General features: G+C 43.5%; 1 protein-coding gene across 1 annotated transcript; it reads right to left on the bottom strand.

Moving 5' to 3' along the window:
* Positions 1 to 285: 285 nt before the first annotated feature.
* On the bottom strand, positions 286 to 14,367 carry LOC100711599 (myosin-7). Its single transcript, XM_019347878.2, has 40 exons — positions 14,326 to 14,367; positions 14,191 to 14,223; positions 13,774 to 13,834; positions 13,352 to 13,559; positions 12,610 to 12,753; positions 11,381 to 11,537; positions 11,268 to 11,295; positions 11,078 to 11,183; positions 10,626 to 10,718; positions 10,439 to 10,502; positions 10,251 to 10,349; positions 10,050 to 10,153; positions 9,760 to 9,898; positions 9,564 to 9,682; positions 9,285 to 9,434; positions 9,023 to 9,193; positions 8,598 to 8,907; positions 8,438 to 8,517; positions 8,144 to 8,349; positions 6,948 to 7,071; positions 6,723 to 6,859; positions 6,363 to 6,618; positions 6,043 to 6,285; positions 5,761 to 5,937; positions 5,518 to 5,663; positions 5,332 to 5,422; positions 4,861 to 5,250; positions 4,651 to 4,777; positions 4,449 to 4,567; positions 4,152 to 4,348; positions 3,122 to 3,305; positions 2,736 to 2,901; positions 2,526 to 2,650; positions 2,122 to 2,430; positions 1,837 to 2,040; positions 1,451 to 1,747; positions 1,240 to 1,344; positions 934 to 1,029; positions 711 to 845; positions 286 to 416 (listed from the first exon to the last, which is right to left on the bottom strand). Exons 4-40 carry the CDS (start codon positions 13,550 to 13,552, stop codon positions 396 to 398), a joined length of 5,820 nt encoding a protein of 1,939 aa, XP_019203423.1. The 5' UTR covers positions 13,553 to 13,559; positions 13,774 to 13,834; positions 14,191 to 14,223; positions 14,326 to 14,367; the 3' UTR covers positions 286 to 395.
* Positions 14,368 to 26,095: the final 11,728 nt, after the last annotated feature.

Raw genomic sequence — 26,095 nt, 5'->3', positions numbered from 1 at the left:
TCATGGTTTATGTTATAATCTACTTCAAAGATATTTATTTACTGTAAATACGAGTAAAGGGAGGATGCCTTCAAATGCATTTGACATCTATATTTTTTAGCAACTAGAACATTGTAGCTGCAATTTCACCATTAATGGGCATATATAAAATTTCATGTTTTTTAACTAGCAGTTATTACAGTATAATCCATGTACTATTGCATTATATTCCATGTGTTAGAGATCATTCAAATCTTGTACAATTTGTCATGAACCCACTTTGAAAAAAACAGAAAGAATACAATGTTGTGCAACAGCTTAATGAGATTTTATTAGCACTACAGGTTGTAAATAGTGATAGCTGAGGGGATCTATAACACACAGCAGACAAAGGGGTTTCTGTTGACTCCAAAGCTTCACTCCTCATCAAACCCTTTCTGTAGCAGCCGGGGGAGGTTGGAAAAGAAGAAGAGAAACAGCTGTCAGGTCTTCAGATTAGTGCGGCTTTAGTGCAACAAAGCAACTCAGATATATATACACACATATATATATATCTCTCTCTATATATATATATATACATATATATATATAATTACAAAGTGATATCAACTGACAGAACACATACTCTATCCGTGCTAAAGAACAAACAGCAGAGCAGCAAACGAGTTAAATGCAGCCACTAGAGGGCAGCACGTGTCAGGGTCAGATGCTGCAAAGTGCATGCGTCAAACCTTGGATCCGACATCGCGGCTCTTGGCACGAAGCTTGTTGACCTGAGACTCAGCGATGTCAGCTCTCTCTTCAGCCTCCTCCAGCTCATGCTGCATCTTGCGGAACTTGCCAAGATGAACATTGGCCTGTTCTTCCTGTTAAGGTTAACGAAACAAACCTGAGTATTTGGAGACAGAAGACGACACCACGTTTAGACTTCACCTCAAACATTACCATACTTACAGCCTCCTCTGCAGATCTCTTGTAGGCTTTAACTTTCAGCTGCAGCTTGTCCACTAGATCTTGGAGCCGCACGATGTTCTTGCGATCTTCTTCAGTCTGTGGAAATGAGAAACAAGGTTACACATTTGGCCTGTGGAAGGTTGGCGACCTGTCTAGGGTGTACTCTGTACCCTGTGAGACAGGCTCCATCACTCCCATAACCCTAAAGCGGATAAGCAGTGAAGAAAATAAATGGACGGATGGTTTCAAACTTACAAAAAATGCTTAATTCAACCTGGGAAATGGATGCTGATAGTTTCCACAAACCTGGTAGGTGAGTTCCTTGATGCGACGTTCATATTTACGCACCCCCTTCACAGCATCACTGCTTTTCTTCTGCTCCATTTCCACCTCGTTTTCTAGTTCCCTTACCTGGTTGGGGAGATGATTTTACAGATAACTCTCCAAAGAATTTCTTTCAAGAATTGAAAAATTTAATTTCCCAGAAATAGCACAGATATGTAAAAGAACTGCTCACCCTGGCCTCGAGCTTCTGCACCTGCTTCTTGCCTCCCTTCATGGCGATCTGCTCAGCTTCATCCAGGCGGTGCTGCAGGTCTTTGATGGTTTGTTCCATGTTCTTCTTCATCCGCTCCAGATGAGCGCTGGTGTCCTGCTCTTTCTTCAGTTCCTCTGCCATCATGGCAGCATCAGTGATGGCCTTCTTGGCCTTTTCCTCTGCATTCCTGCACTCCTGCACTGCCTCCTCCACTTCACTCTGAAGCTGGGATGTATCAGCCTCCAGCTTCTTCTTATGATTTATCAGGCTGGTGTTCTGCATACAATAAACAAAGACAAATGATGTCATATGATATGCAGTACCTTTTGTCAGCAATTTAATATGAACCTTTCTGTCTGTGTCACCTGTGAGTGCAGTAGCTGCACCCTCTCGGTAACATCCAGCAGCTCTTGCTCTGCAAGTTTGCGGCTTCTCTCCGTTTGCTCCAGAGCTGCTCTCAGCTCCTCCACTTCAGCCTGAAGCAGGGTGTTGCGTCGCTCAACAATGACAATGTTTTCCTTCATATCATCATTGGCTCGCAGAGAGTCATCCAGCTGAAGTTGTGTGTCCTAGAAAAATGTTAGATCCTCTGGTTATAAATAATCCATTACAGAAATAGAAACATGAGAAATAATTACTTTTTAGTTTACCTTCAGATGTGCATGGACGGCCTTAAGCTGTTTCTGGGCCTCAGCTGCCTGCCTGTTAGCCTGGCTTAGCTGGATCTCCATCTCATTCAGGTCTCCTTCCATTTTCTTCTTCAGCCGCAGAGCCTCATTCCTGCTGCGAGTCTCAGCTTCAAGAGAGCTCTGCAGGGTGTCGATGGTCCTCTGCAGGTTTCTTTTGCTCTGCTCCATCTCTTCATCCTTCTCAGCCAGTTTACGCTCCATGTCAGCCTTGATTTGGTTGAACTCAAGCTGAGCTCTTAGAATCTTGCCCTCCTCATGCTCAAGAGAACCCTAAGATGGTTGTGAAATCATATTTTGAACTGTTCTTTTTAAAGTTATAAATATATATACATAAGAGACTGGAGGATGTTAGGTTTTAGTCGCACCTCTGCTTCCTCAAGGGCAGACTGAATGTCACTCTTTTCTTGCTCCAGCTGCTTACGGACCTTCTCCAACTCATGAATGGTTTTTCCCCCCTCACCAAGTTGCTCAGTGAGGTCAGAAATTTCCTCTGTGTATGAAAGCGGTTGTGTTCAGTGTACTTTTCTTTTGTACCTGTATGTGTGTGTGTGTGTTGTCAATGTGCATTCAGTTACCCTGAAGATTCTTGTTCTCTCTCTTCATTGTCTCCAAATGTTCAAGAGATTCTTCATAGGAGTTCTTAAGTTTGAAGAGCTCAGTGCTGAGAGACCTGGCCTCCTTCTGGGAGCTCTCCAGCTCACACTGACACTCCTCATACTTCTGTTTCCACTCAGAAAGAATCTGAGATAGACATTGAGATAGAAATGGTATGAATTTAGGTTTAAATCACTGACCTCTCCATAGTTTCCCTTGTATCTGCACTGTAACAACTCTTTGACAAAGCAAGAGGTCATTATCTGTCACAGACATGCCAGGTTTATAGTTCAACATGAAGAACAGAAAGCATGATTTTAATGATTAATGTGTTTGCAGTAGTTTAACAATAAAATATGAAAAATACTTTGTCAAAGTTTCTTTGTTTCTTGTCCAGAGCAGCAGCAGCAGCATTAGACCTCTCTACATCCACCATGAGATCTTCAATCTCATTCTGCAGCCTGTGTTTGGTCTTCTCCAGAGAGGAACATTTAGCATTCACTGCTTCAACAGCCTCCTCAGCCTCCTGCAAACGCTGAGCCAGCTTCTTTCTAAAAGTGAAATGCAAGTGTTTTTATATTTTGGCCCATTATTTAGTTAGTGAACATTTGTACTCTGTAGCCTTCTATAGATATAAAAATCTATCAAAGGCTTGCAGACATATGTAATTGGAAGCAAGCTTATGCTTGCTTCCAATTACATATTAGAAGCTTGTTTTGTTTTGTTTTTGCCTGAAAGGGAGCTTCAGTGCCAGTAACAACACTTTCCTTTCAGAAAATGTTAGATTTTACATTTGTTCAGACGACCACAAGAAGTCAACTATGTATGCGGCATTTTTTAACTTTTGAATATAACCAACTAGTATTGTTGTTTTTCTGTTAAGGTCATCCTGGGGCAACGACATCCAGCAAAGGACCCCATGTGCACTGTGGACATTGGGGTGTATGCTCATTACTTGAGCTCCTAGATCAAAATTACTCAAATCAAAACATTGAAGACATAATTATCGTCATCACAGCTGTCGCCACTCAGCAAAATCTTCTGCACCACTGTTGGTATTGGAGTAAAAAAAAGATACAAAAAAATTGCAACTGTTTTCAAAGTTTCCTCCAGAAAGTCTCGCCTTATCACGTATACCTTCTCTACCTATCATCTGGAAATCTCAGAGCTTCTGTACTGATACATTATTGAAATGGCACTAAAGATCAAACACTCGTGGTACCTGCGTAGCAGGTTGTAAAAATTGGGACGTGCACAACATGCCATGCCACCATTTGATAGTATAAACGGGTATAAACACTCCTTGAAGCAGGTGGTCCTATCTTTACTGTACTTCTTTTGAGCTCTTTATCATATTTCACAGTTTAGATTAATGTTCTTGTTTGTATTTAACTTACTTGGCCTCTTCTAGTTCTTCAGTCCTCTGGATGGCATCAGTTTCATACTTGGTTCTCCACTGAGCCACCTCAGAGTTGGCCTTGGACATGCCACGCTGCAGTTCAGCTTTAGCCTCCTGCTCCTCCTCATACTGCTCCCTGAGCAGGTCACAGTCATGGCGAGCAGACTGCACTGCATGAGCTAATGCATTCTTGGCCTGGATGAATATATATATAATATATGTATAATGGGGGCAATTATCTTGCAGCTTGTGTTTTTATTTTTAATTTATTTGGATCTATACTAGTTTTGCATACCTTTATTTCCTCTTCTAGCTGTCTCTTTATATCTTCAAGTTGTTGGTTATAGGAATTCTTTCCTCTAGTCAGCTGAGAAACAAGAGATTCTTTCTCTTCCATCTGTCTTAAAAGCTCATCTAAAGAGGTTCAAGTTCATTAAATTCCATTGTTCTGTATTAAATGCGTATGACATTTGAAGTGAACACAGGATAATACAAACCATTCTCTGCTTGAAGTTTGGCTTTCTGAGTGGTTAAGTCACTAAGGGATCTTTGATATTCATCACACTTGGTCCTGTATTCATTCATTTGATCCTCCAAAGTTCTGCAGGTCTTTTCCAGTGTAGTCTTTAAAGAAATATAACAGTTCACAGACAGTCTAGATGTTAATCTGTTATTTGAAGAGTGACCAACCACATTTTTAAACTTACCTTAGACTTTACAGTTTGTTCCATATTGGAGACCACATCATCCAGCTCCAGTCTGAGCTCACTCTTCTCCTTCTCCAGTTTCTGCTTGACTCTCTGCAGGTTGTCAATCTGCTCTCCCAGCTCAGCAACACTGTCGGCTTGTTTCTTCCTGAGTGTGGCAGTAGTGGCTTCATGATGCAGAGTGGCCTCTTCGAGGTCTCTGCGCAGTTTCTGGAACTCGGCCTCCCTCTTCTTATTCATTTCAATCTGGGCAGCTGTCGCTCCTCCAGCCTCCTCCAACCTCTCACTGATCTCCTCCAGCTCTCTGGCCAGGTCAGCTCTCTGCTTCTCTACCTTGGCTCGAGCAGCTCTCTCTGCTTCAAGCTCTTCCTCCAGCTCCTCTACACGAGCCTGGTGCGAGAATAACATGTTGAAATGAGTCAGTACTTTAAAAACTACAGTTAAGACAATAAACAGTGCACATTTTGTCACCTGTAGCTCTTTCAGTTTCTTTTGCAGTTGAATAACGATGGCCTGTTCATCTTCAACTTTGCTGTTCAGCTGGCTGATCTCAAAGTCTTTCCTGCAGCATTTTTTCTTGTCAGTGTTAGGCAACAAAACAGTGTACATGGTATTCAGTGATGATACTGACTGAACAATGTTGAAATGAATGCTTACTTTTTCAGACGCTCCTCCAGCTGTTGCTTGTCATTTTCAAGATCCATCACAGACTCCTGGGTCAACTTTAGATCTCCCTCTAGTTTCCTCTTAGCTCTCTCGAGGTCCATTCGAATCTTTTTCTCTTGCTCAAGAGATCCTTCAAGCTTATGGCAAAAATGAAATATTATTGCATTTCTGAATAGCTTAATCCCCAATATAGTGCCATCTAGGTAGCATAATTTCAAAAAGTTTATATTTTACATCATCCACTTGCTGCTCCAGCTTAGCCTTGGCCTTGGTCAGAGAGTTGACTTTGTCTTCCTCACTCTGCAGGTCATCCAGAGTTTGCTGATGAGCTTCCTGTAAAGCTTTCTTTTCCTTGGTCAGCTTGGCAATGATCTCATCCTGAGCAGCCATCTCTTCAACAAGGTTCTTGACCTGTTGTAAGTAAATGATGGTATTACAAATTCTGTGCACAGGTTAGACACATGACTCTTTTTCGTACCCTTGTTGTCAGAAATAGAGATATCACATTAGTCGTACCTTGTTCTCAGTGGCATGCTTCTCTTTCTCCACTTTAGCTAGAGTTAACTCTAAGTCATCAATGTCTTTCTTCAGCTCGGAGCACTCGTCCTCCAGCTTCCTCTTCTTAGCAGTCAGTTCTGCATTCATCTCCTCCTCATCCTCCAGCCTCTCTGTCAGCTCTTTGATTTTGGCCTCCAGCTGAATTTTGCTCTTGATCAGCCCCTCACATCGTTCTTCAGCATCACATAGATTGTCTTGTTCCTACCAAATAGAATTCTTGTTAGTGTTCACTTTAATGACACGTTTAAAACAATATATAACTATGGTGTCATTCTTACTGCTTGAACTTGGAGCTGCAGGTCATTCTTCTCTTGGAGAAGAGTCACCATTTTCTCTTCTAGTTCCTTTCTTCGAGCTTCAGATTTTGCATAAGCTTCTTTGAGTTTTAGGAATTCTTCCTTCATGTTGGCCATCTCTTTTTCTGCCTCAGCAGATCTCAGTAGAGGTTTGATCTTGAAGAAAAGCTTCATCCAGGGCCAATTCTTAACCCCCATGAAGGCACGGATGTTCCACTGGATTACTAATAAAGCATCTCTAGAAGTTTTTTCAAGTAAATTAGGGATTCAGTTAAGAATAAAATCACAAAACAATAACTGCTGAATATTTCATGACCAGTATCACGTGGCTGTAGAAGATACCTGCGTTCCACCATCTTCTGATACTCAATGCGAGACAAAAGACCACGGGATCTGGCTTGAATCGCTGTGATGATTTTGGAAAGACGCTCATCTCTCATCTCCTCAAGCAGACCCAGCAAGCCAGCCTTGAAGAACACCTAACAACAGCAATGGGTTTTAAGGTTGGAAAATCCTATTTTTATTTTTGGACATTTTTACTGATATGAGTAACACCTGAGAAGATACCTTCGTATGCCCAAACTTGTATTGGTTGTGGTCAATATCCAGAGATGCAAGAAGTTTTTCAGCTCCCTTCCTACTGTCTATAAACTGGCCTTCGGGAATGGCAGCAGGATTCAGGATGCGATATCTGGAAAATGATGATGTAAACTTGAGCTTGTTTTGAGATACCCCTACTGAAAGTAGAATGAAGCACACAAGTGTTTTTCATATTCTCTAAGGTGTCTAATATATGAAATTTCTTCTTGTATAAAAATATTTTACTGCATAATTAGTAAAAGAAAAAAACTGCAAAATAATACTCTGAACTCATGTAATTTCATAATGGGATGTCTGATTCTTTCTAAATTGGTGTGAGAGAGTCAACAAGGGGTCTTTATACATGTCTGAAAAACAGAACGTGAATTTCTTAATGTATTAGGTAAATTTACTACTTTCAAGTATTTTTAAGTATGAAAATCTGTGCTGAATGTTCTCATATACTTTTCAACTTTTTTTTCTTTTTGAAAACTTGAAGACATGATGATTATTGCTCATTGGGAAGCATTTTTCTTTATAATTTTTCTTGGGAACATTAATTTTTTTCTTGCAGAAAGTAATGTTTAATAAAACATCTAACAGACAAGTACAAAATGAACTCAAGAAATTGAATACGGGTTAGCACTAAAGAGCTTAAAGCTAGCAACTTAGGTAACTCATCTAGCTTCTCCATACTAAATGAGTTTTTCAATTTTTCAATCTTCAAAGACTTACCATGGATATTTTAGAAATACATCTGTAAAGATTGTGGCTCATTAGGGTTGGTTTAAATTACAAATGAAACATACATTAATGTGAAAAAAAAATTAATCCAACTACCCTAAACCAGTTACTCATGAGCTCCTATCAGTTAAAGCCTATATGGTGCCCTTTCCAACAATCCTTACTGGGCCCTTCTGGTATTCTTTTACAGTTTTGTTTTGTGATGTTTTTGTTGGTTTTTTAGTTAATTTAGGGTGCATATCACAATATCTGTCAATGTAAATATTTTTGCAGTAAAATATTTTACACAAGAACTAGCACTGTTCTTGACAGCACTAACAAGAACCCATTTCATATATTAGACATCTTAGACAGTATGAAAAATATTGTTTGTTTTTCTTGTGGTCTGGGTATCTCGCATGTGGGAGCATTTCCAACCTGTGATCTTAATGAGGTAATACCTCTGCTTGAAATCTCCATAGAGGATCCTGTTGGGGAAACCCTTTCTGCAGATCCTGATGCCTTCCAGCACACCGTTACAGCGCAGCTGGTGCATCACCAGAGGGTTCTCCATGGCCCCTGGAGTCTTGGTCTCATTGGGGATGATGCAGCGTACAAAGTGAGGGTGAGTTGACCTCAAGTTGGTCATCAGCTTGTTCAGGTTCTCCTTTAATGAGATGAAACAGATATTTAAAAATACTAATGATAGTTGCATGTAAAAACCATTTAGTCCAAGAAATGTAAAACATAAGTACCCTGTGAAGAGCAGACACGGTCTGAAAGGAGGATCCTTTTTTCTTCTTCTCTTTTTTACCCTCGACAGCTTCAGACATAGCTGTTGAGAAAATGTGTGTTGTTAGTACTAGACAAGAAACCCTACAAATATCTTAAAACTAGATATTCATCCAGGTGTACCTGAGTCAGCTCCTGCATAATTTGCAAAGAGAGTTGCAAGAAGTTTGAGGGTAGACTTTTGGTACAATGCCACAACAGTCTCATTCAAAGGATCCTTGTTCTTCACCAGCCAGTTGTTGATATTATAATCAACAGTTCCAGCATAGTGAACTAGGGCAAAGTGAGCCTCTGGTTTTCCTTTGACAACTCTGGGCTTCTGGAAGTTGCTGGATTTTCCCAGGTGGTTGTCATAGAGCTTAGCTTTAAAGGTGGTATCAGTGGCTTTGGGGAACATGCACTCCTCTTCAAGGATGGACATGATACCCATGGGCTGCAATTTATGAGTGAAAGGGCAAAAAATGAGTGTTTCTTTTTTAAAACAAAAATTTAAAAAATGCCATATTTGCATTAATTTGAGCTGAACATGTAATAGTTCGGGGTGTCACCTTTTCAATCAGGTCGATACAGGCCTGCAGATCCATGCCAAAGTCAATGAAAGTCCATTCAATGCCCTCTTTCTTGTACTCTTCCTGCTCCAGTACAAACATGTGGTGGTTGAAAAACTGTTGCAGTTTTTCGTTGGTGAAGTTGATGCACATCTGCTCAAACGTGTTGAACTGTAAATAAAGAAAGAAAGAAAATGTATTCAATTTTAATCTTTCTGTACATATTATGTTGGGAGAGATGCAGTTTACTGTGATTGCTCACATCAAAGATTTCAAATCCGGCAATGTCCAGCACCCCTATGAAGTACTGGCGAGGCTGCCTGGTCTCCAGTGACTGGTTGATTCTCATTACCATCCACAGGAACATCTTTTCATAAACAGCTTTTGATAGAGCACCAACAGCATAGTTCACCTGTGGAGTGGGAACACAAGGACCATACAAGAAGCCACAAAGCAAGGAGGGTGCATTCCTCATTTTTGAATCTATTTCTAACCATTTAAAGATAACTGTATTGAAATGTGCCTTCTCTTATTCTCTGACCTGGGCAACATTTTGTCCTTTGGTGACCCACTCGTTTCCTACTTTGACTCTTGGGTGACAGAGACCTTTGATGAGGTCAGCAGAGTTTAGGCCCATCAGATAAGCAGATTTGTCCGCATCTGAAGAAAAAAATAGAATACTTTGAAATTCTGTGGTTTGATTCTGTGCCAAAGTGCCAAACAGAACCACACTGTACCTTCAGTGCCATCAGCCTCTGCCTGCTCCTCTCGCTGCTTCTGCTTGAATTTCATGTTACCATAGTGCATAATGGCACCAGTCAGCTTGTACACAGAGTTCTTTTCCTCTTGCGTAAAGCCCAACACATCAAAGGCACTCTGTAGAACAGCATACAATAATGTCTCAACATCCTTAAAGTGAAAATATCACTTTAAGTAATCGGTCCAAAACTTCTACAGTGCTCTATTAGACCAGCACATGGACTTATTAAATGAGAGGTTATAAAATAGCAATAAGTGAGAGCCTGACATCTGTTGCCATGAGTTCCTCAGCGTCATCAATGGAGGCCACTTGGGTTTCCCCCTGTGAGATGAAGGCATAGTCATAGGGATTATTGGTGATCAGCAGCATCTCTGGAAGACACACAAATGAATGAAAAAAGGTAATAAAGGTGGGCACGTGACAATGCCTATGTTTTATCTCTTTTTTTATACCATTCCGTGCACTAACCCAAGATTTCAGGCTTTTTGTTGGACAGAATCTGGTAGAAGATGTGGTAATCTCTCTCAGCCCTAAGCTGGAAGATCACACGAGACTTCTCCAGAAGGTCTGACAAACGTGAAATAGAAGGTATTTCCATCTGTTACAGCTTGACAAAATAAATATGATACAAGTGTGGAAAGAATGTTTGTTCTTACATGTTTCAATATCAGCAGATGCTAGTTTTCCCCTGGTATCAAAGTGAATTCGGATAAATTTACCCTGAAAAGATCATATTTGCATTTAAAAACATTCATTGATAACTTATCCTCTTACTGACTAATTCCATAGAAACACCAGATTCACAATATTCATGGTTCAGCTGTAAAAATATTTGACACTCACAAATCTGGAGGAGTTGTCATTCCTAATGGTCTTGGCATTGCCAAAGGCCTCCAGAGCAGGGTTAGCCTGGATAATTTGATCCTCCAGTGTGCCCTGTCATAAAGGAACACTGTGGTTGTTAAATGTGTGAATATTTAGAGGCTATCTCTTTTTTCTTTTTTTTATTACGAATCTCTTTACTAGCAGATTATATGAAATCAGGAGAAACGTTTGTAGTCTTTGCGGGTCTTAAGCCATCATCAGTGATGAGAAGTAATCCTAGCCTGTCACCCTGGTTAAAAGTGAAAAACTCTTTTGGTTAGTGTGAATTAGAATATCTATTTCTTTACTTGTTTCCCATGGTTACCCTGGAGAACAATTTTCAAAAGCCTAACATGTTCTGATAACATAGGGTTTGAGGTACTTTGCATCATTGATGAGCTCTTGGACCTAAGACAGAGTTTATTACTTACCTTGTCCTTGACATTGGCGTCCTTTTTAATGCTTCCAGCCGCAATACTCGCAAAATACTGGATTACTCGCTTTGTGTTGACAGTCTTTCCTGCACCAGATTCTCCACTGTAATTGCAAAGTCACTCATCAATATGTAAATACACCATATTGTAGACTAATGTTGTGTTGTGTATCCAAGACTTTACATACGTGATCAGAATTGACTGGTTTTCACGGTCTGCAAAAAAGTACGTTTGTAAAGGTTATGTCAGTATATGTCACAAAACTTAACCCAAACTGTATCTATTAATATCCATCTGTACCTGCCAGCATGTACTGGTAGGCATTGTCAGAGATGGAAAAGATATGAGGAGGTGCTTCACTCCTCTTCTTTCCTCTGTAGGCAAGAACCACCTCCTGATTGTAGACTGGCAGCCATTTGTAAGGGTTGACAGTCACACAGAACAACCCAGAGTAGGTCTGAGAATATAAAGAAAGCCATTGCTGTTAAGGCATAAATGCATTTCTATTTCTGATTTAGAACTTTGTGTTTGGATATGCTTCAGGCGTTGGACATGCTGCTAATTTGATGGTAACTCCCAGAACATTGTTGTGTCTAAATTCAAGATTCAAGATCTTTATTGTCAATACAACAATATACACAGTACAGTGTACTGAAATGCCGTTTCACCCCAAGCCCCCCATGATGCATTTACAAGAATATCTCCAACAGATATCAGAGTAGAAATTACTAATAAATAATAACTCACTAAATTTGGGTAAAGTTAAGAGATAAAAAGGTACTATTACTGACTATATCTATGTACAGTAAACAAAGACAGGACAGAGGCAATATGAAGTGGTCATGTGCAATTACATTAAAGTGAAATGACTGTGCAGTAGGTATGAATACCAGGTTCAAGTTATGAGTCAGGTTATTGTAGACAAGACAGGACAAAGACATGTGCAAGATGCAAAATGTGCAAATATAGTATAATTTAGCAAATACTACAAATTGTTCCTGGTTTGTAGTAGATTTGTGGAAGTTTATGTTGTTTTTGAGTCTTTTGGTGAGTATTGTAAGGTGTTTGTAAAAGTGTTTGTGTTTATCAGTCCTTTGGCGGTAGTGAGTTGAGGGCTCTGACTGCTTGGGGGGAAAAGCTCTTGTTTCTATGTTAACATTTTAAGTGCATTCCTAATTAATGGAATACAATATTTGCCAAAGTTAGAAAAAATGAAGCTTCAGAATATTCCTGGTAGCCACCAATATCAAGCTTAACCACAGTTCATAGGTCATCTTCATGCCAACCTTCCCCAGCCGATCGCTTACAACTGTACGCTTACCTGCCTACAGTTGTTACACATCTGCTATCCTCTTTGCAACCCACCCAAGCTCTTCAGTTTCATGCTGTGTCTGATTTAATCAATGCCATCTCATTCCTGTTCTTTTCAGAACATTTTGCTGCTCCTCATCTAGTGAAAGCACCAGATGTAAATGACTGCAAATAGGTTTTACCAGGTTTTCCTTGTTTTTGACTAGCTGACTACTCACATAGATCATCCATGCTGCATAACGCTCTTTGAGATTAAACAGCACCGCTGGTTCATGGAGGAAGGTCAGCATGGCCATGTCTTCAATCTTGTCAAACTTTGGAGGATTTTGTTGCAGAATCTGCGAGTCTTTGACAGTCACAGTCTGGAAGGAAGAAAATAGAATGCATTTTTATGATTCAGGTTATGAAACCAAACATTTACTTCCTGTTGTCTGTGTTACCTGCTTGTTCTGCCCTGTTATTGTCAGCATTACTTGTGTAGTGTTACAGTGCATACCACAGGCTGTCATTGCCAGATGGCAGCAATACCTCGCTTCATCACTCAGCTGCTCTGTGCTGTGAGTGGAGACTTTAATTGCACTAGTAGACAGGCTTCCATTTGAACTTGTCCTGACACTCACTTAAGGACACACACTTTAAATCATTCATAGATTTACACTCAGATTATCACTTTCTCCCAGACATGCACTCATATACACTCACATCTAATGTGGTTCCTGTGCTGCTCTAACTGACCTGGTTACTGGAGTGGCTCCAGTTTATCAAAATCACCTGATAGATTTCGTTTTCTGGTACAAAGTGGTGTACTGAATGATCAAGTGGACCAGGCAATCGATTCGACTGTGCCTACCACTACAGCATGCAAGGTAGCCTAAGTGAGAGTATATTTGACTTAACTGCGATCTCACTGTGTGATAAGAATGAGGGCAAACACAATGATAAAAACAGCAACCAACTAACCTTCCCATTCTGGGTCTCTACAGTGACCTTGTCTCCATCTCGGCTGGTGATGGTTGCCTTCACAAACTCTTCCACTGGATCAGGGACAAAGCATTCCTTCTTAATGTCAAAAGGACGCGTCGAGGCCTCCATACGTTCCTTCTCCGACTTCCTTAGGTACGGGGCAGCCGCCCCAAACACAGACATCTCTGCATCCCCCATCACAGCACTAATATACATACAAAGAGTTGGTTCAGAGCTTGATACTCTTTCTTTCTTTTCTTTAAAAATTTACTGCACTCCATTTTCATGCAAATGAAAATCTAACTTATTTTCTTTGTCCAAACCATATATAGAATTTCCACTGATGGAAATATATAGCCATATGATTAACTCTGTAATATAAATTGTTATAAAAAAAACTTTAAAGAAGGATCATTTACCAGTGGGTTCAACTCAGATGACAAGTGAGCTCAGACTTCACTGTATGAAATGATGATTCACCTGCAGAAAGAGTGTTTAATGAGATTTGGCAGCATCCTTTTGGGTCATATAAATGGACTGGATCTTATAAAGTGCTTTTCTACAATACTTAAGCACTTAAAGCGCTGAATACAACATGTCTCAGTCACCCAAGTACTTTTTCCACATCTAAGTGCTTTCCATCTAACATTCATACTCAGTTATCTACTTCTAGATTAGTAGATAACCTGCCACAGCCATACAAAGTACACCAGTCCAGTGTTAGCTAAGTGTTAAATAGGACTGGGAGATCTTAAAACACCACATTTAAACCTGTCTAGTTTAGACAATGGGAAAATAAACTATGATAACAGCATGCAAAGTATAACCAGACTTACAGAGGCCAGGTGAAGAGAAAGTAGCTGGTAGACCTGCAGGCAAAGCAGGAATCAAATATATAACCCCAGATAACCCTACCTTACAAGGCCAAGGGCACCACCCTGACCTGATAACACACACACACACACACTTACTTGGTAACCGCCATCATTTTCATCACTTATGACAGGGCTCTCCATGGCTCTCATGATGTCTGGCTGCCCTCTCTGCTTGTTTGTCTCCACCTCTCATGTCCAAATAATGTGATTTTTTGGGAACACTGCCAGGAACTTTCTGCAGCATAACTCATCTGTGACTCACCCAAACATAGCTTCTCTATCTCTAATTCTGCCACACTTTTTTCCTGTCATCTCTTGCACTGAATTCTTCTTCCAAGTGGGGACTGGTCATGGATGGAAACCAGATTCCATTTACTGCCTGGGCAGAAGGGGCGAAAAGGACAGAATGACACTTGAAAGGCACAAATTGCCACCTTATTTACTTATAGTTTACAATGACTCAGTCATTTTTGCCATGGCAGTGCATCTCCATAGCTTGGACTTTTCTCCATGTCACCAGTCCAACATCCAGCAGCCCACAGAGCAGATGGAATCTTAGCAAAACATTATGCAGTTTTCACCCAGTTAGGCACAGTTTGCAGGTTTTCTTAAACACATGTTTGTGTTACACATGAGACACAATGATAAAGCAAGTTTAAAAATACATCACAGTTGTCATTTCTAAAATACAACTCAGAACTGTTCGCACTTGTTACGAATGATGTTAATAATGACTCGTTACAACTGATGCACTTCAGAGTGCACAGCTCTGCACACAAGGTTGATACCAGCGACTGAAAACAATCTAAGGGAAAGTAATTTCAGATTAAATTTGAGCCAATAACCATGTTAAGCTCAAGTATTTTTACATGGAATGACAGGCAATTTGAAAACAGACCTGGTATAGTATGAGACTAATATATGTCGGACTTTCAGATACTCGGGAAAGTGTGCCCTTTCACATTTTTCTCATATTTGTTCATGTTGTATCTTTTATAATTATATTGGATGAGTAAAAAGTGAAATTGGATACTATTAAGTAAATTAAAATTGAAGATGGCTCAAGTCTTTAGACATGCTTTGCTAAAGACTTGAGCCACCCCCTGTTTTTTTTTAACACTTTGCTTATTTTCTTGTTATTTTATAAGCTGGTCATGAGCAACAGTTTTCCAGGCTGTCTGAAGGTCTTGACTGCTTTGTTAGTTTTTTTTCAGTCAAGTCATTGTAACAGACTATTTTCAAAGAAATGTTATTTGTTGTTGTTGTTGTTGTTAAGCTGCTGAACACTGACCTATGAATCATTCAAAGCATACAAAAGGCACCTAGCTCAAGGTGATTTCCAGTGAGCTATTAGCTGATCCACTCTGCAGTCCCACCTGGAAAGCGTCCGATTGGTAACGGCTTCATTTTTCAGTCTGACAATGATCCCAAACACACTCCCGATGCAGTAAAAACATTGGATAGAAAAACATGCAATGAACACTATCAGTTATAGATTGGCTTAAATCTTTTGCACGATACTGTATAGATACTGTATTTTTGGTTTTTACATTCCCAACACAGCCCCATGGGATTAAAAAGCTTTTCCAAGCCCTGAACATTCTGTTTTTTGATGTCATGTGGAGTGAATCTGGTTTTGACAGATACAACTGTTTCAAAGGGTTTGTGAGGTTGTGTGAGAACAGTTAGAAGTTCATATAGTGCCAAATCACAACAGCAGTCAACTAAACATGCTTTATATTGTAAGGTAAAGACTTGACAAAGCCAATCAAAGGGGCACAGAGAGATTGATTTACAGCCTAAACTCCAGCAATCAAATGACCCCCTTCGATTCTAGGCGAGGTTGTTTTTCTGGGAAGAGGTTGGATTTAGGTTGGTGGTTCAGTAGTGGTCAGTGTTTTGGAATGACTCACTGAACCAAAGCTTGCACTGATGGTGAACAAGTGACAGACAACTTGGAGCCATGGGCTTCTAATACACGTTCTAATAACAGTTTTATTTTTTCAGTTATTATACAGGAAGTTCCACTTTTGATTTTACATGTGGTTGGATTTGATTATGTCTCACAAGATGTCTCAGAGATCTTCTGCACAGAATTTGTAGATTATGAATCCTTATAGATGATGATTACACTGTAAAGAGAGAAAGCGGGAGCGAGAATGACATTTGTATATATGAAATTCAAACTTGAAAATATTTAGAATGTTTAAGCATGAGCAAAATTACATTAAAATAAAATTTTCAAATATGTCTGAGTACACTGAAAGATGTTTGAACATTAACCTGTGACTGATCGTAATAGTGAAATCATCCAAGGGATAACCTTCTGAACACTAGAATTTTAAAACTGCAATCCTGAAATGTTCTATTTCTTAGTTTAATTTCAAAACTTTTTTTTAACACCTGGCCATATGCAAACCAATTCTAACAGAGGAGGCTATACTGCATCACCACCTCAAGGATTTTAGTTCCATTCTTATTGTAAGTACAAAAGAATATTTCTGAGAGTACTGGTTGTATTAATGATATTGAGTCTGTCAGTTCAGGCAGGGTATTATTAGATGCTATTCTTGGTAGCAAATTCTTACACCCATCACACCTCACTGAAGTGATTTGTTGGTCTATTTAAAGCCTCTCACAGCTGCATTCACTCACCCCAAACTTCCTCTGTTTTAGTCAGACTTTGTTTGTAATCACCACAAACAGATCAAATGGATTTTACAAAGACAAACTTTCATTTTAAGTTTATGATTCAGTCACTATTGAGTAAAAATAGGAAGCAACCTCCTTGTGATTAAGATAAATCTGTCTATGCCCGGTGATTCTATTGAATTATTTCACTGGTCACCTTCATGCTTTGGGCAACTCAGTCGCAAAACAGTTGTCAATGTGTTTTCAAAAAAATCACAGCACAACTCACACTAACTGTAATCATTCTCAGTCAAGGTTTGCAAGTTCAATTTAATTCAATTCAATTTTATTTATATAGTGCCAAATCACAACAACAGTCACCTCAAGGTGCTTTATATTCTATAGTAGATTCTACAATAATAGATACAGAGAAAAACCCAACAATCATATGACCCCCTATGAGCAAGCACTTTGGCAACAGTGGGAAGGAAAAACTCCCTTTTAACAGGAAGAAACCTCCAGCAGAACCAGGCTCAGGGAGGGGCGGGGCCATCTGCTGCGACCGGTTGGGATGAGAGAAGGAAAACAGGATAAAGACATGCTGTGGAAGAGAGCCAGAGATTAATAACAGATATGATTCAATGAAGAGAGGTCTATTAACACATAGTGAGTGAGAAAGGTGACTGGAAAGGAAAAACTCAATGCATCATGGGAGTCCCCCGGCAGCCTACACCTATTGCAGCATAACTAAGGGAGGATTCAGGGTCACCTGATCCAGCCCTAACTATATGCTTTAGCAAACAGGAAAGTCTGAAGCCTAATCTTAAAAGTAGAGATAGTGTCTGTCTCCTGAATCCAAACTAGAAGCTGGTTCCACAGAAGAGGGGCCTGAAAACTGAAGGCTCTGCCTCCCATTCTACTTTTAAATACTCTAGGAACAACAAGTAGGCCTGCAGTGCGAGAGCGAAGTGCTCTAATAGGGTTATACAAGGTCTATACTACAAGGTCATTAAGATAAGATGGGGCCTGATTATAAAGCGCCTTGAGGCGACTGTTGTTGTGATTTGGCGCTATATAAATAAAATTGAATTAAATTGAATTGAATTGAATTATTTAAGACCTTGTATGTGAGGAGCAGGATTTTGAATTCAATTCTGGATTTAACAGTGTAGCAGTCCACCGGACCAAGGAAGAAATAGAGAGAGCGTCGACGGGTGCAGTAATTTTTACTTTGAGATTCATTCAGAATCTAACAGTGCTGAGGTACGCCAATGCACCGTGAAAACTAAACAGAAACACAAAATACATTTTCTTAGACGCTTATTACAAATATGAACTCAAATAAAGCAGAAAATACAACAAAATATCAACTAAGCAATCAAATACAACTTAAAACATGTACCTCGCTCTGCATTCCAAGGGCTGCAAATTGTAATTTTCGCTAGAGTCCGGTATCACGCTGCTTCACGCTTCATCGAGAGCTGCCTACTGGCACATGTGCGCCACAAAACCGGTCTGAGCTGGAAGTGAAGCTTGCCGCTAACTAAGCGACAGAGCCCTCTACTGGACACTACGAGTAGCTGTTCAGGCTTAGATCAATAAACAAAACTGGACCTTTACACTCCCACCAAATCATGTATAACAAACAACATTCTATACATCATTTCCAGACTTAACATATGGACATTACTACAAGACCGAACACAATTTCAAGCACATCATCAATAAACCTTCGCAAAAATACGCCTGATGTGATAGTATTGATTGAAACATCAATTAGTTATTTTCTAATAGAACTACAAGCTTTTGAACAGGTCGCTCAACTATGTGAGGTTTGTGTGCTGTACCCTGCTTCTTTGTTAAGCTTCGATCACCAACTTGAAGCTTGACTCTGCGGACCAAACCGTCATCTTCTTCTGGTGCTTCAACCACTCGAGCCAGTTGCCACTGATTTCTGGGAAGCATGTCATCTTTGATAATGACTATGTCATTGACCTTAAGATTTCGACGTGGTACATGCCATTTCTGTCTCGTAGATATGTTCAGAAGGTACTCTCTTTTCTATTTACTCCAAAACTGCTCAGTGAGATACTGGACTCTGCGCCAACGTTTCCTTGCATATAAGTCCTCTTTCACAAACTTTCCTGGTGGAGGCAGTGCAACCTTTGATTTCATCAATATGAGGTGATTTGGAGTTAGAGGTTCAGGAGATTTAGGATCATTGATTCCATCGACGCTCAGTGGTCGGCCATTAACGATAAACATCGCCTCATAGAATAGAGTTCTTAGAGAGCTGTCATCCAGCCTGCCTTGGCATTGAGCAATGGTGGCATTGAGAAAATTGCGGATGGTTCGAATCTGTCATTCCCACACACCTCCGGCGTGGCTAGCAGATGGGGCATTGAAGACGAACTCACACTGTTTATTGGCAAGGAATGCTCCTAAGGCATCTGTGTCACATTGTTTAAGAGACTCCCTTAGCTCATTTTTGGCTCCAATAAAGTTTGTACCCTGGTCACTGTACAACTTACAAACAGCTCCTCTTAAGCTGATGAAACATCTCAGAGTGTTGATGAAAGAGTCAGTAGAAAGATCCTCAAGCATCTCAATGTGGACTGCACGTGAGGAAAGACATGTAAAGAGGAGTCCGTATCTTTTATGCTCTTTGTGTCACGGCCTGCGGAATCGGCAAGGCGCTGAACAGCATCACTCCACTCCTAGCCCCCCTTCTCTCCTCTTTTTCCTCTCTCTCCCCTGTTTTGCCGGGGCGGAACTCATGGCGGGTTCACGCCCTTGGTCCACGCCTTCTCGGATTGTGCACACCTGGGCCTCATCAGACCAGCTGGTATATCAGAAGGAGGAGATCAGCTGTTCAACGCTGGATTGTTGTGAAGGCTTCTGTCAGTACACACCCAGCTCAAGTTTCCCGTGCCTCTGTCTCTGAGACTTAACGTGTTCCTTTGTTCCTAGATTCCCCGGACCCGTTCCCGTGTTTCCCCGTGTGGTGTGTGGAAGGAGTGACAGGTCGCTAGTGGAGAGGAGAGAGGCTGTTTGGAGCGCGAGTGTGGTTTCCCCGTTTTCCCTGGAGCCCTGGACCCCTGCCCCTCACGTCTTGTATATAGCACTAACCCCGCACTGTTTATACATACACTCGGTGAAGATTTGTAATAAACTATCTCTGTGTGAACGCTACCCAGGAGTCCTGCGAGTGGATCCTCTAAGCAACCCGTGACAGTAACAATCCAGCCATACTATGGATCCAGCGGACTCAGCTCAGCAACCCGCCCCCCTCCAGAAGCCGTGTTGGAGCGACACGAGCAGATGCTACAACACATTAACCATCAGTTGCTCGCGCTCACTCAGGCTCTCGCTCAGCTCATACCTCCGCCAGGTCCCGCTATGCCCCCCCCGTCTGCTCCCGCACAGCCGCCAGCCCCGGAACTCTCCACGCCGCCAGCCTCCGCTTCCGCGGAGCCCCCGGAACAAGCTCTACCGTCACCGGAGCCTTTCGCTGGTGAGTTCCACAAGTGTGCTGGGTTTCTAACACAGATTACGTTGCAGTTTAGGCAGCTGCGGCGAACATATGAAAGTGATGGAGCTAAGATAGCCTTTTTTGTTCAGTTACTCCGCGGTCAAGCCTTAAACTGGGCTCAAGCAGTGTTACGAACCAACCCGGAGATTACTTATGCTGGTTTTCTCTCTAAGTTTAAAAGTGTGTTTGAAAGGGGCACCGGAGCAGAGGCAGCGGGCCACCGTTTGCTGAATTTAAAACAAGGAAGACGGTGTATGGCGGACTTCTCTGTGGAGTTTTGGACACTGGCGGAGGAGACCGGATGGGGGCAGCCTGCGCTGATAAGTACCCTATTAAACAATGTTTGTGATGAACTCAAGGGCGAACTATTAATGAGGGAGCTGCCCAAGACCCTGTCAGAAGTAATCACCTTATGTGTTAAGGTAGATGAACATTTGAGGGCGCGTCGCCGCACTAGCAACTACAGTTCCCAGAGGCCCGTGGGGCGAGCAGACACCGCTTCCGGCGGAAGCGGAAGCAGCGATCGGGAAGCGGACCGTGGCGACGAGCATGAGCAACCTATGCAGATCGGACGCTCCCAAATTTCCCCGGAGGAAAGAGCACGCAGATGGAGGTCCGGTGAGTGCTTTTACTGCGGCCGAAAGGGCCATCTCGCCAAGGTCTGTCCAGTACGGCCAAAAGGTCTCGCCCGCCAGTAGAGAGGAGGATACGGGTGGGCGAGGTCTCCTTTTCACATGCTCCTCCACGCCTCATGCTAGCTGCTAAAGTAACTGTTCACTCTGCCTCTCACTCCCTTCAGGCGCTGATTGACTCCAGGGCGGAGCAAAACTTCATGGATGCTTCCCTGGCTCTCAAACTCAAGATTTACACACAAGCATTGCCCCACTCATTGCAGGTCACCGCGTTAAATGGTCAGCGTCTCCCCGACATAACTCACATCACTGAACCCGTGTCCCTATCTCTGTCTGGGAATCACACTGAAATGTTACAGTTTTATGTCTTTCAAGCCCCTCTCACACCCCTAGTGCTAGGATTTCCATGGTTACGCCAGCATAACCCCGTACTCGACTGGAAGAAGGAGAGGGTTCTGGGGTGGGGGGAGGAGTGTCACATGACCTGTTTAAGAGCAGCTACTCCCGGAAAAGCATCTAACTCTCAACCACACGAGCCCCCTGACCTTTCAGCCATCCCATCAGAGTATCATGATCTCAAGCAAGTGTTTTGTAAGGACCGAGCACGCTCTCTCCCTCCTCACCGCCCGTACGATTGCAGTATTGATTTGCTTCCAGGTGCACCTCTTCCCACTAGTCGCTTATACAGTCTCTCTCAACCTGAACGTGAATGCATGGAGAAGTACATTAATGAATCCTTGGCTAATGGACTGATTCGCCCCTCTTCATCCCCCGTGGCTGCCGGGTTCTTTTTTGTTACTAAGAAGGATAAAAGCCTTCGGCCATGTATTGATTTCCGGGGCCTCAATAACATCACTATTAAGAATAAATATCCTCTGCCACTCTTATCCTCCGCCTTTGAACTCCTACAGGGGGCGACCATTTTCACTAAGCTCGATCTGCGAAATGCTTACCACTTAGTCAGGATAAGAGAGGGAGACGAGTGGAAAACCGCCTTCAACACGCACCTGGGCCATTTTGAATACTTGGTCATGCCGTTTGGACTAACTAATGCTCCCGCTGTGTTTCAGGGTCTAGTCAACGATGTTCTCCGAGATTTCATCAATCGTTTTGTGTTTGTGTACCTTGACGACATCCTCATCTTCTCCCCCTCGCTCTCTGATCATGTACGCCACGTCAGACTGGTCCTGCAACGTCTCCTGGAGAATCGCCTGTTTGTTAAAGGGGAGAAGTGCGAGTTTCATGTGAGTACTGTGTCATTTTTGGGCTACATCATCGAACAGGGCGATCTAAGAACCGATCCGGCTAAGGTACAAGCAGTCTTGGACTGGCCCACTCCACCTAACCGTAAGCAGCTTCAACGGTTCCTCGGTTTTGCCAACTTTTATCGGAGATTCATCTGTGACTACAGCAAAGTTGCTCTGCCACTAACCCGTTTAACTTCCCCCAAGGTACCTTTCTGCTGGGATGATCAAGCTCAGGAGGCCTTCTCTCGGCTAAAGAAACGCTTCGCGTCGGCTCCCATCCTCCGACAACCGGATCTCAAGCGGCAGTTCATTGTAGAAGTGGACGCCTCGGATGTAGGGGTCGGGGCCATTCTCTCCCAGCAACTAGAGGGTAAGCTCCACCCTTGTGCTTACTTCTCCCGTCGTCTCTCTCCCGCAGAGCAGAACTACGACATCGGGGACAGGGAGCTGCTGGCAATCAAACTCGCCCTGGAGGAGTGGCGCCACTGGCTAGAAGGCGCAACAGAACCCTTTGTAGTATGGACTGACCACAAGAACCTCGAATACATCCGGTCGGCTAAACGACTAAACGCCCGACAAGCCAGGTGGGCTCTGTTTTTTACCAGATTCTGCTTCACCATCACCTACAGGCCCGGTTCTCGGAACGTGAAACCCAATGCCCTGTCCCGCCAATTCACCTCCTCAGAGGATCCCAACCATGAGGCTCCCATTCTCCCTCCCACATGCGTTATCGGAGCCCTGTCGTGGGAGATCGAGTCCGCCATACGGGAGGCCCAGCGGGCAGAACCGGATCCAGGGACTGGCCCCCCGGGATCGCTCTTTGTTCCCACATCTGTTCGCTCACGGGTGCTTCAATGGGCCCACGGGGGAAAACTCACCTGTCATCCGGGCATTCATCGCACCGTCACCTTCATCAAGCAGTTCGCCTGGTGGCCTACTCTGGCCAAGGACGTCCAAGAATTCATCGCCGCCTGCCCAACCTGTGCCCAAAATAAACCTGTCAACCAGCCCGCTGCCGGCCTACTTCATCCCTTACCTACGCCGAGCCGCCCCTGGTCCCACTTTGCGGTTGACTTTGTCACTGGTCTTCCGCCGTCATCAGGTAACACAGTCATCCTCACCACTGTCGACCGTTTTTCTAAAGCTGCCCACTTTGTTGCTCTCCCCAAGCTCCCCACTGCCCTGGAGACCGCCCGGCTTCTGTCAACTCATGTGTTTCGCCTCCACGGGATCCCCGCTGAAGTGGTCTCGGACCGGGGTCCACAGTTCACCTCGCGTGTTTGGAAGGAGTTCTGCACCTCCTTGGGGGCCCAGGTCAGTCTCTCGTCAGGTTTTCATCCACAGACCAACGGTCAAGCAGAACGGGCCAACCAAGAACTCAAAGCAGCTCTCCGTTGCTTGACGTCCACTAATCAGACCACCTGGAGCGAGCAACTGACGTGGGTGGAGTACGCTCACAATAGCCTTACCTCGGCAGCCACGGGCGTCTCTCCGTTCGAGGCCTCCCTGGGGTACCAACCCCCCCTGTTCCCTGCTATCGAAGGTGAGCACTTTGTGCCCTCTGTTCAGCAGCACCTGCGACGGTGTTGGCGCGCATGGCGGGCCACCAGAGCTGCCCTTCTTCGCACAGCGGACCGGAACAAACGGCAGGCAGACCGCCACAGGGCCGCGGCTCCGGCCTACTCACCTGGACAGAGGGTTTGGCTCTCGACCCGGTATGTACCTCTCAGAACGGAATCGCAAAAGCTCTCCCCCACCTTCATAGGACCGTTCGAAGTGGACTCCGTTGTTAACCCCGTTTCTGTGCGTCTCAAGCTCCCCAGGACCATGCGTATCCACAATGTGTTTCATGTTTCACAACTCAAACCCCACTGTTCCAGTCCTCTGTGCCCTCCTTCCGGACCCCCTCCGCCCGCCCGGGTCATCGCTGGCCATCCGGCCTTCTCCGTGACTCGGATTATGGACGTCAGGCGCCGGGGTCGTGGCCTGCAGTATCTTGTGGACTGGGAGGGCTATGGCATCGAGGAGCGTTCCTGGATCCCGCAGGCGGCTCTGCTGGACCGGGCCATGGTTCGGCGGTTCCATGAGGCTCACCCTGGGAAGCCTGGGGGTCGCCGGGAGGCTCCCGTTGGGGGGGGGGGGGGGGGGTGCTGTCACGGCCTGCGGGATCGGCAAGGCGCTGAACAGCATCACTCCACTCCTAGCCCCCCTTCTCTCCTCTTTTTCCTCTCTCTCCCCTGTTTTGCCGGGGCGGAACTCATGGCGGGTTCACGCCCTTGGTCCACGCCTTCTCGGATTGTGCACACCTGGGCCTCATCAGACCAGCTGGTATATCAGAAGGAGGAGATCAGCTGTTCAACGCTGGATTGTTGTGAAGGCTTCTGTCAGTACACACCCAGCTCAAGTTTCCCGTGCCTCTGTCTCTGAGACTTAACGTGTTCCTTTGTTCCTAGATTCCCCGGACCCGTTCCCGTGTTTCCCCGTGTGGTGTGTGGAAGGAGTGACAGGTCGCTAGTGGAGAGGAGAGAGGCTGTTTGGAGCGCGAGTGTGGTTTCCCCGTTTTCCCTGGAGCCCTGGACCCCTGCCCCTCACGTCTTGTATATAGCACTAACCCCGCACTGTCTATACATACACTCGGTGAAGATTTGTAATAAACTATCTCTGTGTGAACGCTACCCAGGAGTCCTGCAAGTGGATCCTCTAAGCAACCCGTGAAACTTTGCGACCTTGTTTTGTGACAAATGGTCCGAAACAGTCCATTCCACAATACATGAAAGGATCTGAGATTTCAACTCGTTCCTTTGGAAGTTCAGACATGCGTTGTTCTTCTGGTGAACGTCTTAGTTTTCGACATTGAACACATTTGGTTACAAGTTTTGCAACTTCCCTGCTCCCACCAGTCACCCAAAATCCGTTTGATCTGATTTCCATGAGAGTTTGGCTTCTACCTTGATGACAAATCTGCGCATGAAAATGAGCAATGATCAACTTTGTAATGTGATGGTCTTTCGGGAGGATGATGGGGTGCTTAAGTCCCTGACAGAGTGTTGACTTCTTCAGTCTTCCTCCAACACGGAGAAGTCCTTGATCTAGTACTGGATCTACTCTAAAGAGGGGACTTGAACTCGGAAGGTTATCTCCCACCTTCAACACTTCCATCTCTTGAGAAAAGGCCTGCTGCTGAAGGAGCTTTATTATTGTGTCAGCAGCTGTTTCCCGTTCGTCTACTGTTACAAAGTTTCCATACTGAGCTTTGCTGGATCTCAGTGTTTTTATCCTTGCAACCACTTTAAGGAGCATTGACCAGCTTGAAAACCTTGACAAACAGCTGAGTTATTGTCTTGTTCACTTGTTTGAGTTGTGAGAGCTTTGACTACTTTGACTTCTGGATCCCCAACTAACAGCACATCTGAGGGGCTGGGTGCATATGAAATGTCATGTTCCCACAGAAACTTTGGACCAGACAACCAACATGTTGGCATGATCTCTGATGCACTGAGCCCTCTAGAGGCGTAATCTGCAGGATTCTGAGCTGTGTCAATGTAGTGCCACTGTTTGGGATCTGTAGTTTGCCTAATTAACTGAACACGGTTAGCAACAAAGACGTGGAACCGTCGCGCCTCATTGTTAATATAGGCTAAGACTACTTGGGAGTCAGTCCAAAAGAACTCTTCATTAATGCACATCTGAAGCTCTGCTTTTAGCATGCTGCTCATTCTGGCTGATGTGACTGCGGCTGAGAGTTCTAATCGTGGGATACTTGTGACCTTGGTAGGTACGACTCTTGCCTTAGCCATAACAAGACTACAGTGTACCTTCTCGTT

This window comes from Oreochromis niloticus, linkage group LG18, assembly GCF_001858045.2.
Source record: "Oreochromis niloticus isolate F11D_XX linkage group LG18, O_niloticus_UMD_NMBU, whole genome shotgun sequence".
Taxonomy (NCBI): Eukaryota; Metazoa; Chordata; class Actinopteri; order Cichliformes; family Cichlidae; genus Oreochromis; species Oreochromis niloticus.
The sequence above is the reverse complement of the archived record's forward strand: the minus strand, read 5'-3'. Positions and strand labels throughout refer to the sequence as shown.